This window comes from Pithys albifrons, chromosome 6 (genome assembly GCF_047495875.1).
Source record: "Pithys albifrons albifrons isolate INPA30051 chromosome 6, PitAlb_v1, whole genome shotgun sequence".
Lineage (NCBI taxonomy): Eukaryota > Metazoa > Chordata > Aves > Passeriformes > Thamnophilidae > Pithys > Pithys albifrons.
The window spans coordinates 51,273,055-51,291,208 of record NC_092463.1 but is presented as its reverse complement, the minus strand read 5'-3'; the positions used below and the strand labels follow the sequence as shown (position 1 = coordinate 51,291,208).

The 18,154-nt window shown below is 39.1% G+C and overlaps 1 protein-coding gene across 3 annotated transcripts in view; it reads right to left on the bottom strand.

Annotated features, from left to right (window-relative positions):
- USH1C (USH1 protein network component harmonin) overlaps window positions 1-7,131 on the bottom strand; it is a 47,205-nt gene extending 40,074 nt beyond the window's left edge. For all 3 annotated transcript variants that reach the window (XM_071558878.1, XM_071558879.1, XM_071558880.1), the window contains exons 1-4: window positions 7,065-7,131; window positions 3,141-3,208; window positions 1,009-1,152; window positions 420-558 (exon numbers count right to left, since the gene is read on the bottom strand). In XM_071558878.1, coding sequence (XP_071414979.1) covers window positions 420-558; window positions 1,009-1,152; window positions 3,141-3,208; window positions 7,065-7,100 — 387 coding nt within the window. In that variant the 5' untranslated portion in view covers window positions 7,101-7,131. The remainder of the gene's footprint in view (window positions 1-419; window positions 559-1,008; window positions 1,153-3,140; window positions 3,209-7,064) is intronic.
- Between the last annotated feature and the right edge of the window lie 11,023 nt (window positions 7,132-18,154).

The window sequence follows — 18,154 nt, the reverse complement described above, 5'->3', positions numbered from 1 at the left end:
CCAAAATTTATACATGAAGTTCAAATAATTTCATTACAGAAATTATATCTGTGCAAGGCGGAATTAACACTTTTAGTATTTATATGCTCTGTTCTACATTTAATCAGAATTCAGCAACAAAACTCTCTTCCCACAGTCTAGAGATCTTTCTTTCCGTCTGCTTACATTTAACTGTTACTACACATGGAGCATAAACATTCTAGAAAAACCTTTCATCTTCAAAAATTATCATATCCCAAATAAGAAAAAAAAAAGTTTACATAGCATTAAAAATGGTGAAAGGAACAAGTTTACTGCTTGTGTAATGGTATTTGCTATCACATTGACTTACATATCTAATGAATTTTTAACAATAGTAATTTCTAAATGCTGAAGAACAACCCTTAGTGCTTAACATTATACGAATATAATGCTCATACCTGAAGTCCAGCATTGTCTGCCTGTCCTCCTTTAACCAACTGGGAAATGAAGAGGCCGCAGCTGAATTCCAGTCCACCTCTCACACTTATTCCAAGACCTTCAGGATTCAAACGATCCAATCTCACCTCTTTCAGCTTGCTACAAAAGTATAAGATAGTGTTCAGCTGCTTAACACTGTGTGGCAATAATGTCTCATATGAAAGTTAGACATTATTTTTCCTCTTATAGGATTTAGGCATTAAAAAAAAGCAAGTTGACCAAAGTTTGGACAGATGGGTGTTAGCTAAAGCCATCAAGTACTAGTGATATGAAAAGACACCTGCAATCACTGAAGCTGTCTGTTTTTAGAGGGCTAGAGCTATGAGAAATTTTTAATTATTATTTTTTTTTTACTCCTTTACGCTGCTTTTACTAAATTAAAGTAGTTGCCAAACAATTTCAGGTAGCTGTACTTCTAGCAAATACAGCAAAGTAAAATAACTATGCCCAGGTCTACACAGATGAACAATATTTTACTCTGAACTTACCTGGAAACTCAGTATTTCCTGCTTGTATTTAAGTTAGCTGCATTGTTCTGCATTCTCTTACCGTGATCGTTTGGGTGTAAGCTGATCATATTCCACCTGGTGTTTTAATGGGATAAGTGGGCGGATAGCATCAAACAGTGGCAATCTGCTTGGCTCATTAATCACGAGTTTTAGGTCCCCCACAAGCACTGGGAGGTTCATAGATCTACAACAACACAGTGAGAAAATAAGCACAGGTAATAAACATAATCAACAAAATGCATAGTTTTGTAAGTTACTGTACATGTGGCTTCAATAATTGGATGTCCTTTAAGCTACTCAACAAGTTACTTATGCAGATATTGGCTTAACCAAAGCAAAATAGAGCCTGAGAAAGCAAGCCTTCTGTAAGTAAAGAAGAATAACAACTGCTTGCTTCAAAATAACTGAAGTCTCCCATATGTTGACTTTATCTTTTAAGATCATGCACATCACATTTGGAGATGGCATCCTTAATTTCATTCTCAAAGTCTCCACAAAATTTATGGAACTGTTTGGAAATAACTTTCCAGATTAGACATGCCTGCTTATTGGATTTTCGTTTCCTTACCACTTAGGAACCCTTGTAAGTAAATCTCGTCTACAAGTTCCTTCCTTTCCTTAACTTAGGGGACTGAAAAACTGCTTCAATCCAGGAAAAAAAAAATCACAATACTCTAATGGTAGAGCAAAGACTTGGCTTAAGTTCTGATTTTTTTTAAAATCAAATTTGAAGGACAATCAACAAATAAACAGAACCTACAGAAGTTAAACTGCTGCGAACATCTCTTTCATAAGAGCTATGCAAAATGGTCTTCCTGATATTGTCAGCACTGTGACAGTTACAGGTCTATAAAATATGCTTTGTTGTACTGCTGCAAGAGTGAAGGAACAGCTCCCTAAGGTTCAGTGGAGCTATTCTTACACAATATCCAGTTGAATTTACTCTGTATTATTTGCTGTTCCCTTTCTTATAATTGAAATGACCTGGCACACAGTATTTCTGAGCTGTATGCAATGAAAATACAGATCAGGAATATCTATATGGGATTAGAGGTCAAATACTCCAAATAGTATTCATAGTGAAAAGACATTAACTGGCAACTTCAACAGCAATTGCACATATTTTTGCCCTGGAACATTTCATAATGTATTCCAAAAAATGATATATCATAAACACATGTTCACGTAAATATTGAAAATTTTGCCCAAGCCATTGCAATTTTGGAAATTAAAGCAAAGTTGCTATATGCATTGTTAATTTTCTAACTGCAAGAAGATTTTAAATAATTCAGAGCTACTGAATCAATCGACTTTCCAAACAACAGCCTTTATGAATGGAAAAGCAATTAGACAGACCTGAGTGAAACTGAATCAGATATGCAGCTGAATACCCCCATAACTATAGCTCAGTGCAAACATCAGATGGAAACGTCTACATTTCACTCAGCTGAGATGCTTTTTATTACTTTATGAATGGAAACAGTGTCTATCAGAGACACTTTTCTATGATGAGTGGAAAATACATTCTCATCTTCTTTGAAAAACAATGGATCAGAGGCTGATGTCATTTGAAATAATACAAGTCTGAAGCAACTGTGGTTAAATCAGTTCAGCAAAAGGATTGATAATAGGCCTATCACCTTACCAATTTTTTACCATTGTGTTGTAATAAGCCAGAGTCATTAAACATGCCAAACAGATTCCAAGACTAAATTTTTTCAGCTTTCTGAAAAACAGGTGCAAATTTTTTATTTGACTGCTCAACAAAAGTCTTTGAAAAGCAATCTCAATGAAAACCTCTGTAGCAAAATAAGCATTATTTGGAAATATTAAGGAATTAGATAAATGCCCTCTTCCTTTTTCCTAAGAACAATTTTAGAAACCAGGAGCTTCCCCCCTTATGCCCCCCCAATACGAATCTGCCAAATTCTTTTACAAAACTACCAAGTCATAAAACCAAAGTAACTTTATAGGTGATTACAGAAATGCTTCTTCCTTGCCTGTAGGTTATGCTGTGAAACTGTAAGACTTTGTTAAACAGGATAAAAACTATTACTTAACTCCTTTTCCAGTATCATATGGAAAGACTATTTAAAATCTTGAACATTCACTCTTTAAATTTAAAAACATTAGTAAAATTGTGCACAAACATGTATAAAAGCTAAATCTTACTGGTGGTACATCCGCAGCACATCATAAAGGTAATCCTTCTCCGCTTCATTGTCAATTAATAGATTAACCTGAAAACCAAACAACATTATCATAAATCTCTGACTAAATAGCCACAGATGTTGAACATAAGAGAGTTTCACAGACTTTTAATCCATAGAGCAAGGATTTCTTCTAGGAAAGACTTCAAGATGTTTTTTAGATAAACATCTTTTTGCAAGAGAGCATTACCTCACAAAGTCACAAAGACAAGACTTTCTAAAATTAGTACTACAACAATTGGACAAGATGGTAAATGCTGATATATTATGTATGCAACAGTAATATTATTATAATAATATCATATTTGTCTTACCTGATAATCACTGTACTGTTGAATAAATGTCTTCAGAAATCTTTTTGGCCATTCATTGATGTAGCACATGCTGTCCCAGATAAAACCACTACACTGATAAAATCTATCTTCTGTCAGCCAAACCACCAATTTCAGGATCTCACTTATAACATTATGCAAACTGCTACATCTCTGTTCCTCTTGACTCCAGCTCTTAACTGATAGAACTTGCTAGTTATTCTTTCCTCCCCCACTAATAGCACGTTTACTTAAACCAGTGTCATGTTACTATGCCTGCTCTTGGATAATTACAGCAAATTAAAGCAAAACAACACCCCCAAATTCTTATATGGGGAGTCCAATTTATATTCACTGATAGTGAGACCCCAACTAATCTTACTTGCATTGAGAAGTCATTTCACATGAGTTTTACATCTGGACAAGTCTGATGTTTTGGAATGCAATTTACATCTGACCTAAAGGCTAGTATTACTGTGACATGAAGACTGAGCAGCAATTTGCATACTTAAAGAAAGGCTCTTTATTTCTAGGTTTGCAATGGTTTGCATTATGTTCTAAACTAAATACATCCTTCATATTCCTTTTGTTTCACTTGGCTCTCTAAAGCCGGCAAGACTTCACATACAGGTGGTTTTCTGTTACCTGTCTCCTCTGGGAAAAACCACTTTCAAAACACCTGAAGGCCAAAAAGCTATGTGCAGTTCAAGGTTGCTTAACAGTAATACCAGCGAGTAAACCAATTTATTCACAGTGAATTTCAAAACACAGAGGATAAAGTCTGACATAACAGGAAATAAAACAGCTGCAATCAAAACTGACTGATTCACGATACTGTACACAGACTCAGGACAAAGTGATACATGTAAAACTAAGTCTACCATCCATTTTTCACTTTCTCAATAGGAAAAACGTAACATAGAAATCAATTTGGGCTCTGGAATACAGAACTCATTTCTCCAGTCCTAGATAAGGTACTTTATGAGCAGTGTGTCTCATGAAGAACATTAAATGTTTAAGCATATCAACCCTACACCACTAAGAGCAAAACCATCATCATCTCTTCTGACAGGGAAAGCAAAGAGAAACAACATTGCATTTTTCTTCTGATCGGTAGTTGAGAGACACATTCCCACTCCTCCTTAGGAAATGGAGGGCCATATCTAAATTCTGCTATTCTTACAAAACATTCAGTCTTCCAGTTTGATTCCTGTACTTCTCACCCTGCACTAGTAACTTCCTCATCCTCTGAGCAAAAACAAAAACCCAAATAACTTCTTATACATTCAGAATGCTACAGCTGGGTTAACCCTCCTGAGCTATCTCTCCAAATGGGTCATTCTTCTCCTGCTGCCTTCTATTCCACCAATTATCACTGCATCACAGCCACCTGCATCTCCTACTATTTTCCTAATTCTTTAACTCCTTGGGACAGTCTTACTGTAGACATATGCTTTACTTAGCCTTATCATCAGCTTCTAAAACCTCACTATAATTTCATAAATCCTAGAAGATCATGGCCCCCATCTTAAAAAAAAAATCAGTGATGTAACTTGGATCACAGAAGTATTTTAGTATTTCTAAAGAAAATAACTATTGCGGCATGGGATAGGTGATTTCACACCTTATAAAACAAGCATATTAAAAAATCCCATCTGGACATAGTTCTGGACAATCTGCTCTTGGTGGCCATGTCTGAGTATGGGGGGTTGGAGCACATGACCTCCAGAGGGCCCTTCCAACCTCAAACTTTCTGTGCTTATTTAAACAGTCCTCACTGAAGTAGAATTATTTACAATCCTAGAACACAAATGGTTGCTTATGCTCTCTCACTACAGAAATTGAACTGGTTTTCATAGCAATTAATAAAAATCCATCACAAAATTTGCACCTAGATACAAAAGAACAATGAAATCTGTCAACAAGTCTACATAAGTTTATTCAATAGAATACAAGTTGTGGGGTGGAAAAAGCACTTTTTGGTGTGGAAAAAGTTCAGATGGCAATAATGCACTACTGCAGCACCAGCCCAATCTGTCAGCTTTCAAAGAATAATGTAAATTTCTATTTAAGCTAAACAGACATTGGAAAACTACTAAAGGAAATGGAAAAGCTGGTCAATATATTTGGATAGATTACATACTTTACATTGCTGCTTGATTGATGGGGGAAACTGATTAAAATTACTAAGAAAAAAAAAGGTAAATGATTGAGGAAACTCAGATCCTCTGGCTGAGCATTTTTACTGGTTTGTCACAGAAAAAGCAAGCATCCAAGTTTTTGGATGCCACAGAGGCCACTAGGAGCAGGATGATACAAAATAATTTAAAGAAAATACCTGTTCCAGTATCTTCTAACACAGATAAAGTTCATATCTGAATCCTATCCATTTGCATTAATGCTGACAATACATTGTACATTATCGGGGTGGGACTTGAATAATTTATGAATTATAGCACCAATGAAAGGGAAAAAGTTTAAAGTTCAAGCTGGTAACCATCTGCCTAGAAATTAAGAGTCTTTATAAACCTGTTGCACAACCCACACTGAGTTATACAGTAATATGTAGCAAGGCAGAAATAACGTGCTAGATGGCTACAGCCCTTAATGGTTTTGAACTTCAGTTTGACACAGAGACGTTTTTTTCATTCACTCTGCTTCATCCTAACAATTCTCTGGTTAATGTGTTTATTACCAAATGATAGATACTTCCATAAAACACTACATAACTTTAAAGAAATCGTGTTTCCTAGCTGACAAAAAAACCCTCCAAAGAAACCAAACCAAAAAACTTAACAAACCAAACCAGCTAAAACCCCCTTCACAAAAAATCCCCACAAACAAAACAAAAACAAAAAAACCCAAACCCAAACAAAACAAAATCAACAAAATCCACAAACCAGCAAAATACTACTGAGAACTTTAATTTGAGAGAGTCCTAAATAGCTTCCCAAAACCATCTCTTAAACATGTAAACTATTTTCCTCTTCCTTTCCCGAATTAGAGCTTCTTCAGCTTCCTTTGCCAATTTTGTGCTCTGCTGAGCACTTATTTAACTGGGTAAATGACAAGTGATGTGCCAGGCAGCTCGAGTCGCTCCATGTATCAAGCGCATTTGCACATGACTGCACAAGCACAATTGCACTGGGGAATGTTAAGGTGGAACTGCAGGGGCCGAGCGCCGGCTGGGCTGATCGCAGGGCTGGAACGGGCACTGCCAGCGCCTGGACTTCAGCCCCTGCGCTGCTGCCGCCCTGAGCTGCACGGGCGCGGCGCGGTATTAAAATAAAGCAAGTTGTATCAAGCACCGGGAAACCACAGGGACTGGGAAAAAAGCTCTTCCGTTCTCTCCCTCCGTTTCTAAGGGTTTTAAACCATCCTCTCCCAGGAGGTTGCCGCCCGCTTTTCCACGCCACTGGCAGGCCAGCGCCAAGCCCCCCGAGCTTCTCCCTTCCCCACTGCTCCCGCCGGCAGCCCGTCCCGGTGCCTGGAGCTGTGCCCCGGCCACAGGGGCTGCTCTGCCCGCAGCCTCTGCTCGCCTGGGGACGCGGTCCCTCCTGTCCCCGCTCCCTTACCTTGTGCCGGAACTCTCGGGCGACCCTGCGCTCCATCGTGCGCGGGTGCGGGCGGGGCAGCTGAGCCGGCGAGGCCGCGCCTCGGGGCGGTGGGAGGTGCGTCCGCCTCTCGCTCCCGCCGCCGCCTCCAGCATCCCCGGCCTCGCTGCTCCAGCGGTGCGGTGACCTGCTTCTCACCCCCGGCTCTGGGTGTTTGTGGACAAAACAACGGAGAACATAAAATAAAAAGAAAAATAAACACTTACATATACACGCCCACGGTGTTTTACCTGGTCTTTTCCCTGGGATGATTTTTCCTACTGGTGCCTTTCATACGGCTCCCATCCAGACTTCTCTCTTACATTCATAGAAATGCATGAATGTCACTCACCCTACTAGTTAAGAAAAGCACGAAGATGTAAAATTTAAAGCACACTAATACCTAGATTAAAACAAACAAACCCCCAGAAGAATCTGCTTCAATAAATTGTTGTACCGCAAATAATCTCAACATTTTTTTCTAAATTTTATTTTTAGATAAGTGAGTCTGATGTATCACTAAGTCTGATTTCCACCAGCCTTTCCCACTAACAGAATATTGCTGCTTACAAATAAACCCTCTGACATGGCCACTGTGAGTAACTGCTGAAGAATCAAGCTTGGAGCACCTGAAAAGGAGCCTATTTCAGACTAATCTATTTTAAAGTTATTTTGTGTGGGGCTTGTTCTTCTCCCACTCTCCCTACTGTAGTACAAAATAATAGACTTTTATAATCAGGACTGGAAGCATTAAAAGGACACCTGCTAACCTATGTCCCTTAGTCTCCCTGCAGAATCACCCTTACCCACGTAACTTCAGAGAGAGCAGGGTTTATTTACACTCGGGTGGTTTACCTGCTCCGCCTTCCAACAGAGTAGAAAACTATGAATACTTAAAAAGGCATGATAAAAAACCCTTCACTGCCAAATATAAACTGGATTATGTTTTATTATTTCTGTGTGATAACTTTTGTAGGCTATAGCAGCTCCTTTAGAAGTTGCTCTTACTGTATTGCATTCTCTGCTGTATTGGAACCTTTCAACTTGATGAATACTACCCCCTTCTCATATCAGGTGTCAGGAATAAGAGAGGAATGCATTTTAAGCCTGCATACAAACAAATACAATTGTTTTCAGAAAACAATTTTCTCTCAAAATTTCAACCACTAGTACATGAATCATATCTTCTACCTAAGTTCCAGTGCCATATAGTATCGAAAAGCTGTTTATCCAAGCATTAAACACATTGCTATAGAACTTCTTTTCTGTATATACAAAGCAAAATTGTCTTGTATTTGAAAAAAGGAGACACAAGAAATTTAAAGGACATATTAAAGATCGTGTATGTTGACTTTAAATTTACATATAGACTAACAGTCATTGATATCTACCAATTGTTTCTAAAAGGCTTTACAAGAACGGATCTTTCACAAGCTTCAAGTTATATACATTTGAAAAAAAGTAAATGGATTTTATAATACAGATGAACTTTCAGGAAGCAGAAACTCCTCCATGTAGTTAATAATTGTAGAATTCACTTGGTGACGTGAAAACTGCTCTTAATCATCATGTAAAGGACATACCACAGAAAGGATAACAAACGTGGTGGGCTATTGGTCTGCTGTTACATGAACTCCTGTACTCTACTGTGCATAAATACAAAGCAAGCAAATCCACAAAGCTATCCCATGCTCTAGAACTGGAAGTTTAATAAACAGTAAATTTAAAAGATGGTTCTGAAGTTTTCATTACTTCAAACACATAATATTAAAAGATGGTAAAATTACTACTGTTTGCTATTTTTAGATAATGAAATGTTTCCTAAGATGAAATCAAATTGCATCTAAATTGACTTTAAAGTAGTATCAGTTCTTCTTTGCTACTTGCAGCATTAAGGGAGAATGAATAAAGCGAGCAGCCCATTAATAGTCAAAGAAATACATTGAAGTGTGTGCTGTGTAACCTGATTCCTGTTGCTTTTTATCTGCTTTCTGTACTTCATTAATGTAACATGGCTCAAGGAAAGTGCACCAAAGCCAGGTGCATGCTGCACTCCGGAGTAGATGGTTCTGCTACAGGCTGAGGCTAGCACATAAGTCTAAAATCTGTTTGCAGTTATTGGGAAAAGGCTGTGTTAAAGAAAAATCTTTCATTTTCCACTTTCTTTAATACGCATTCTCCCTCCAGCGCTTACAGGAGAGAACAGAATTCTCAGTGAAAACATCACTAGTTTTTCATCATTTCATTAGAAATGAAACACTTGTTACAGCAAGAAACACAATCCACAGGGACAAATTACAAAGGCAGAAAAGAGATCTTTTTAATGACTTACTGTTAACAGACTTGCCAAAGCAGTCAGAAAAGGCCCCTTTTCATCTGAAACAGTTTCTCACCTGGTATGGGCAGCTTCTGTCATAAGATATGCAAACCTGAAGAATGATGGGGAGAGAGGCAGCAGCAGATGGGAAAGGGAAAAGAACAAAGAAAACATAACAGTAAAAGGAAAAGGGACGAGAAAAAGAAACAAAATGAGAGCGAGCAAATTCAATCACGAGGAAAAATGAGTGAAAAAAGAAGGGGAATAAAACTGGAAAAGGCGCCACAGAGCACTCAAATGTGTGAATTTATAGTCATTAAAAAGAAAGGGATCAGAAGTGGTGGAAGCCATCCATATACGTTAGCTGCATACTGCATTGAATCCATGTCTTTCTCATGCCTTTCTTTTCTCTAGTACTGACACCTGTTTCAGTGGGTCGGGGCCAATGCTCCATGAGAAGCATGGACAAGGTGTGTTATCTCCTAGCACGAGCAGGCAGTTCCCGGCGGGCTGGCCGCGCTTGGTCCGTGCGTGTTCCCAGGAGCTCTGGGAGCATCCCCGGGTCTGTTCGCCTTAAGGTGAGGCGCAGCTTTACACCGCACCCCACTGCGGGGGTCCCGGCTTCTGCTGAGACATGAATTGTTTCCTAAAGCCCTGAAGGGCGCAAAAGTGGAAATAAACGTGAGAAGGCGGCGAGATCAGTGGCCACATGGGCGGGAAGGAAGAAGGGAGACGGGAGACGCGATAGTGGGTCCTCTCCGCAGTGGGGTAGCACCCGGAACCCCGCTGTATTGAGACAGGCAATGTCTGGGATGGGTGCTCGGAAAGGGCAGGACCGGGGGGCAGAGGGGCGGGAGGCGGGAGGCTGATAAACCCCCGGTGTGCCCCGCCCGGGAGGGCGGGATGATCCCAGGGAGCAGGTAGCAGCCGGAGTTCTGTGGGGAGTTCAGCCGCTCGCCAGCCCGCATGGAGACGCGGCTGCTCCTCGGGGCGCTGCTGTGCGCCTGGCTACCGGCGGGTGAGCGTCCCGCGGGCAGGGCGCGGAGATGGGGCGGGATGGGGCAGCGCACAGGGCAGTCCTGGCCGTTGCTAACCTTCTGCCTTTGCCTTCCAGCCCTGTCTCCATTGGGCGTCTGGGGGCAGCTCCCTGTCGACGGGGACGTGCCGCTTCGCAGGTAAGAGCCAGCCGGGGCAGAGCGGGGCTCTGTCTTCGCCGCGGTGAACCAGGTGAGGTGGGCTGCCCGCGTCGAGCCAACCCTGCTTTGTTCTTTGCTCTAAGCCGAGGCAGCGCCACGGGACCGCGGAGAGAGGGGGACCTCACCGCAATTACGCAGGTATGGATGGAGAGCAGGGCTCCGTGATGGTCGGCGGGTGGGCACGGCGGGGCCAGGCGATGCGGTACCTCCTCAGGGAGGCTGGGGTGTGCATCCGCAACATACATCTTCCCTCTGAGGAGCCCCGGGAGGATACCATTGACCGCGATGCGACCGAGGCTGATGAAGCGATGCGGTGCTCCAGGTGGTGCCAGGTTTGCCCGGCGAGACCCCTCTAAGGGGACTGGTGGCGCCTGACCGAGTGATGAGTGTGCTGGTTGTCATCAGGATAGTGTGCGTCTCATATCTTGCTTGAATATATCTGTACATTATCATGACACCATCAGTATTTCTGGTGGCTGTTCTACCCTTTGTAATTCTTCAAGACTTGTCCTCCAATGGGTATTTTATCCCAGCCACGAGGCATGTCACTCATGAACGAAAGCAAACCTGGGACTTAAAGTGTTTAAGCAGTGAATGAAGACAGTATGATTATATAGAGAGCTTCAGCTCGTTCAGAAAGCTGTATGTTGTACAAAAACATCCTTGCTCAAGGGAAAGCTGAAGTCTGGTCTGGTTCACTCAGCAACAATCGCTTTGTGGAAGCCTTTTTACTTCTCAGTAAAGCAAGTGAGCTGGTGGTATCAGATCACTACTGCTCAATACTCAAGTTTTTGGATGTGGTTTGTCTTGGCAATTCGACTATGTCACTCATGGTGTGTTGCTGAAATGTAGCTAGGGTGCGTGATTCCTGCTCCCTTGTTTGAGGGTGGAAAAAGGAAAGTTTGTTTTGTTGTTCTTGTTTGTGGCTGCATAGGGAAGTTGTCTTTTTTTCAGCTTTCTCCCTGTTCTGTCTGGGAAAAGCGCAGCAATGAAAAAAGTCACATAACTGCAAACAGGTAACAAAATCAATGACCAATGACAGCAAATGCTCATGGATTGAGGTTCTACCCCAAAGAATTCAAGATATAGCAGTAGACTCTAGGTTTGTTTCTGTGCTAGCCTATTAAGCAGGAATCTTTAGGAAGAAATATGCTTAGGAGAAAGGAAAAATAAAAAAGTATTGTACTCTTGAGTAGAGTGAATCTACTTTTTACTTTAAAATGGAGTTTTTTGATAACTTTGTAGTGAGCCAATATAAAGCAATGAGCTTACTAAAAATGGTAATAGACTGAGGAGATTTTTCAATGTCTTGATTCCAGCTGCTGATTTTTTTGTTCTTTCTGAAAGGAGTCTGGAATGGCAGTTTATAACACCTCATCTACTACAATGTCCTTATCTCAGAACAGGAGACTTCACAGTATGAAATGTGGATCATCCAGTAAGTTGTTTATGTTTCCACATGAAATCTCTTGTCCTTTATTTTCTACATAGTTTAATTATTTTTGGGAAGAAAAAAAACTGAAATAACTAATACCAGCCTTCATGGTAAGGGGACTCTATTTTGATTGGTCTGAAGGATCAATAGGAGTGTGATAATTTGTTATGGGGTTTGACCTAGTTTTAAGTTTACACCTGGTTCTGATTTGCTCATTTGAAAGACTGTCTCTAACTACAGTTTTTCTAATAAAGGGCTTTGAGTAGGGAACTTTGCCTTTGTAGTGATATAGCTAAATATGTGGATTGCTGTGTAGGTCTCATTAAATTGTCCATCCTGTACCTTTTGTGCACTTGAAGGTTTTTTGGTTGCTAAGTTTTTGCTGAGGTGACCTATGGGTGCTCTTTCTGTGTATAATCTATGTATTAGCAGGATTGGGCACTTTAGCCAATAACTTGCAGTGGTGGGTATTTTTTTGAGGAATGTCCGTGCTGGCTTTTTTGGTTCTTTTTTATTTTCAGAAGTGAAGTGAACAGGCTTAAAATGTCTTTCCTGAAGAGTAAAGATTCTCTGTGTTAACTTTATGGAAGTCTGTGTTATGCTTGTTTTGTACAAGGGGAGAAGTATGAGGGAAAATAATTCAGCATAAATTTAGTTAGTGATGCAAAACCTCTAACTTCTCTTCTCTTGCATTGGATGTGGGACCTACCTATTAGCGAATAGTGTGGTTTTCCATCCTATAGCTTTATAGCACAAAAGGTGAGGTATGTGTAATCGACTCTTGTGAATTGTGATTAGGGTTGTGTCACTCCAAAACCTTCTAATGTCTTTAATACACACTGTTTTCAGAAGCTTTTGAGAAGTGTGCCCCTGAATGTGAAGAAATAACACAAGAGTTTAGAGGAACACAATATTTCTAAAATAAAAACTATTATCTATGAACCTCTCTCCAATATACAAAAAAGTCATGTATGTTGTGTATGATAAAATTGCTTTACAAATATAGCATTCTATATTAGTAAAATTCACTCTCTTTTTGAGGATTGCATCAAGAAGTAATTAGGATTTATTTTTTTAAAAAACTAAATAAAGCAGCTTTCAAACAGAAGATAAGCAAATCATGCTGAGAAGTTTGTTGCTGTAATAGTTGTTTGTTTCTCTGGGTCTATATTTTGTCTAGTAAAATTTCCTTTAATGGGACTCATGGATTTCATTTTTTGCTTCAGAGCAATCAGCTGGATAAAAAACTTTTAAGATGCATTGTGCTACTGTTCAAGTGTGTAAAAACTACATGCACATAAACCCTTAGCAAGACTTTTATTAAAGAACCTTTGCCAAGGGTTTATGTGCAAGTTCATTGCTTCTTAAATAGGCCTAATATTGAAGAAAGGGAAGAACAAATTTAGAATAAGGGAGAATGGATTGGGTAGAAAATATGTCATATATCTAAGCTTCTAAAGAAGGATGGAGTTACAATGGCAAAAATGAGAGTTCATCACTCTCTTCAGATGTAATAGTACAAAGCTTTTGGTTTTATTCTAACTCATATTTCTATGAGGCAATATATTACATACAGGTGGATTTTCCATTTCTCATGTACTTGCTTAAGAAAGATAATGTTGTTGAAGACATGCTTTAAAAATTAATAATGATTGCCCCTACTTGAAAACAAATACTATTAATATTATTAAACTTTTTAAACTGGGGTATACCAAGACTTGGAAGTTTACTTTTTATATCCCAGTAAACTCTCTGTGGGAAATGGAATTCATTGTTGTCTGTGTGTGAAAGACATATTAAAAAGAAAGCAAAACAAAAGAATAACCTGATCTGCTTTGTACAAGAGTTTAGGTACCATGCTCCAAATACTTAGAAAAATAGTTTCATTTTAGTCTCTGCGATTTGAAGTGATGCAAGCTGCTATAACTCTCCCCATAGACTAGGAATTGCACCCAATGCCAGTATAAAATAGTAAAGGCTTTTTTGTAAAAAAAAGCCAAAACAAAACAGAAAAGCAAACAGCAAAAAACAGAACAAGAAACAAATCTAAAACAAAAACCCAAACCAAAACAAAAGGTAGTCTGTTGGCTGCTTTCTCTAGTTTGGTAATGTCTCAAAGAAAATAATCTTTGAAAAACTTGTAAAACTATAATAGGATGAAATACAGGGGTTTTTTTCTTGCTTTCAGTAACTCTGTTGAGATAAACCAATGTTTTTTGTGAAATGAGTATGTTACTTCTGCAACAGATCTTTTTATCTTTGCATTGTATTAGTCAACTGAAAGGCATTCAGACAGTGATGTCATGTCTTATCTATCAACAAAATAAAGAAGTTGGTACAGCACAAGCAAATGCCAAGAGACAAATTCTTGTATTAGTTTCTTCTACCTAGGGAACATGGGATTTGAATTGTTTATCATAATAATTTGAAAAAGTTAACACATAGTTTACATAAGTGTTAAAGTTTTAACTTACTTCCACACAATTGTGTTTTTCATACAAAATTACAATACAACCAAGAAGGAGGTAAAAAACTCAAACCCCAAACGGAAAATTCCAGAGCTAATATATCAACACATAAAGAACTTGTGACAGGCAAAACAAATTCTTTCTAGAAGCATTCAAACTACTGCTGAGCATTTATAATATGTTTATTATAATATTTATTATATGTTGAACACTTCAAACTTTCTCGTATTGAAATGCTGCAGCAGGCATGAGTCACTTATTATAGAAGATACTTGTCCCTTACAGTGTGTGCTTGAGGATTGATTTCCGGAGATGTGCCAGAGCAGAAAATCTACAGCTAACTGGAAGGATCTTGGAATTGAAGGGCTAAAATTGCATCCTACTTATTCACCTCAGAATCCCAAAGAAGAAAATTTTACCTCCTAGCATGGCCCAGGGCTGTATTGCATCCTACAGAGGCCTGTATGCCACAGACCTCTGTGCCACTGTAGGCAGATGCTTTCAAAGATTAATGAAGTTGAAGGGGAAAAGATAATGCAAGAAATACTTGTCTTAATTCTCCACAGTCAAAGGAACAGGGGAAAGCTCTCAATGAAAGCCTACACCTAGAGAAAGTATGTAACAGAAATTATGCAGTGTTACAAAATATAAAATTTCAAGAATGTTGACAGCAAAAATTTAAATACTCCATTTTAAGCATACCTTTACTTTTTAATGCATGAATCTAACTTAAGCTTCTTGTAAATTCTCATCAGATCCACTTTTCTTTTTCACTTTTCCATTTTAGAATACAATTTGTTGGTTTTTAATTAATTGATCATTTTAGTACTTTACCTTCAGACAGACATCCCTTCTACCCTTGCATGGAACTTTTAAAATGTGTCATAAGCAGTAGTCACCTGTGTGAAGTTGGACACTGCTCTCCAGAAACCCTTGCAGTGAAGTGCAAACAGCCTAGATTACAGTCACACTTTTTCAAAGGCTGTGGTAAATAATGGGTTTGAGTTCCTGCTACTGCTTCTAAAGTGGTAGCACTGGCCTCAAGGCTCTCACTGCCTGACACTGAAGAACTTAAAAGGGATATGAACTGAAAAGGAGGTTCATGCACCCAAGGGACTAAAATAATGCTGTCTGCATATTGTGTGGGTTTGTAGCCTATTCAGTAATTACCAGATGGTTGAGTATTTAAGTTGTGAGAACAGCAGAGAGGAATTCAGACTTGTGTTATAAGGCAATCCCAAGTCTTCACCCTGTTCAATAAAGAGGGAAGTTGCTTCATGACTGCAATGGTCATATTATCAAGGTGTTCTGCAGGTTCTAGTGGCAGCACTGGTTAGAAATCGTATGATTACCTATGTGAGTCAAATCATGTTACTGAGACCTACCGTTTTCTGCTAGAAAAGTCCCACTAGTTTTCAGTTTCAGATTCCAACCCAATGCACTGAACTGGCATAATGTCAAAGGGCAAAGAGGAGCTGAGGACTTTTAATAGGTGTCACTTTCAGGTAAATGAAGGTCACAATATTCTTTCCATAACTTTTCCTAATTCTAGCTTTCACTTATTCTTGATGTTTTTTTTCCCTTTTAGGAGATATGAAAATGTTTCTCTTATCTCTGGAGCAGACATAAACTTTATAGAAAGTTATCCATTTGACCTGGTCAAACAGGTTAGCTTATTTAGGGAGCTTGTATTCCTTTAATGACAAAGATCAGAATTAACCTGTGTTGCAGGATGTTTGTTCTGGATATCCTAGGAAGTATTTCTGTTGAGTAGAGTTGGATGACTAAAGGAGGCCATTTTGTTTACAGTAGTAGGAGCACTAAATGTCTGAAAGAGTGCTGTCTTCCTCATGACATGCTGAAAGATAACTTATGTTTGCACACACAGCTCTTCCATGCAGTGTATTGCAAGATACTTTACAGTGGTGTAAAAAGGGGTATAAACAACAATACAAGAGCTATGATTATCATATTTTCTTAGAATATTACATACACAGACAGAAGAGAACTTTGTAAAGAAGGAAACACTTGTCATTAAATAATTTCACTTTCAATTCAGATTTGACAAACTCCCTTTCTCTCTATGAGAGAGCCAGGGAGATCCTTTCTGGTGGCAGCAAGGGTCCCCAGGTCAGCTGAGTGTGTTCACAATCTGAATAAACATGGCTTGAAGCAGGTTACCTGAGCCACACTTAGAGGGGAATCATTCAACCTGAAACATCAAAAGGGGGTTAACTTCCTCTACAACTAAGAGGAACATGACTTGCAGTCTAATGGCACATTATTTTAACAGGGCAGACAGTAGGACATAATCTTAGAGAAGCAAAGAACCGAGACCTGAGCTCTGGTTACACAAGTCTCACAACACTCAAGATGAAAGAGAACAATGTCTGCCTCTCTTGACAAGGCTTTTTCATTATTGACAAGATTGTCACTAGGAGTATGTAAATGAGATGGCTCAGTAAGAGTAAGTAGGGAACTTTCTAAGTGGTGCTTGCATTAGTTTTTATTGAACTCAGGCTTGCCAGGCAGGGAAAGGAGCATTGCCTTCTACTTTGTCTACCTGCCTTGTTCTTTTCACCATGGCCTCTATTTTTTGGTGGGGTTTTTTTGGTATGTGTGTGGGGTGCATGTTGAAAACAAAGGTATCAAAGTTAATCATTTGGATATGCCTTGTTTTTTCCCACTCAGATTCACTTACATGTTTTAATGGAGGTGAATGTGTCTACAGAGATCTGTGCAACTGCAGTCGATTTAATGCAACTGGACTGAGATGCCAGACAGGTGTGTAAAAAGAGAAAACTAACTGGATTTCTGAGATTGTACTTGGGTTCTCACAGTAAAATAACTACCTTCTGCCTAAAGGTTCCTTTGTGCTCTAGCATTTTCCCCCTCTTTCTTTTATGTGATGATATTTCATAGCATGCCATATATACCACCCCATATCAACTAGAGTTTGAATAAAAAGACCCTCGGTGCTATGTCTAAGGTGACTCTCCCTTTGTTAGTGTATAACACAGGTGCTGAAAGAGATCATATATGCAGAACATGGGGCCAATATAATTTTGAAACTTTTGATGGACTCTATTACCATTTTTCTGGAAAATCTGCATATGTGCTTGTGAGACATCATGAATTAGATGAACAGAGCTTTTCCATACAGGTAGGGAATGATACTTCTACATTGCTTTTCTCTATTGTTGAACACGCTAACAATGTATTAATTTTAAGTGATTAAAAATAACTTCAGGTGATAGTATGGGGTTGTAGAATGTAATCTAGATGCAGTTCTAACATGCTGTGGGCTACCAGTTACCATAGCACAAAATATAAACAACTGTAACAAAACTGATGTTTTATTTGATTTATTTGTTTGATGTTTGGACAAAGCTGTGAAAAGACCACTCTAAGACTACAGCTATAAACACCACTCAGTTTTTTGTGCAAGAGTGGGACCAAACTAATTGTTCACATCCTGAGTGTGGGATTGAGGGTATTGGTTGTGTGACATGGATTACAAAGAATTTGATGAAAACCTTGACTTTGACACTAGTGATTTTATTTGGCAGGTGAATAATGATCCTGAATGCCATTCTTCTCCTTATTCCTGCAAACGGTCCATTAGTTTATTCTTTTCTGGAGATGAACAGATAAAG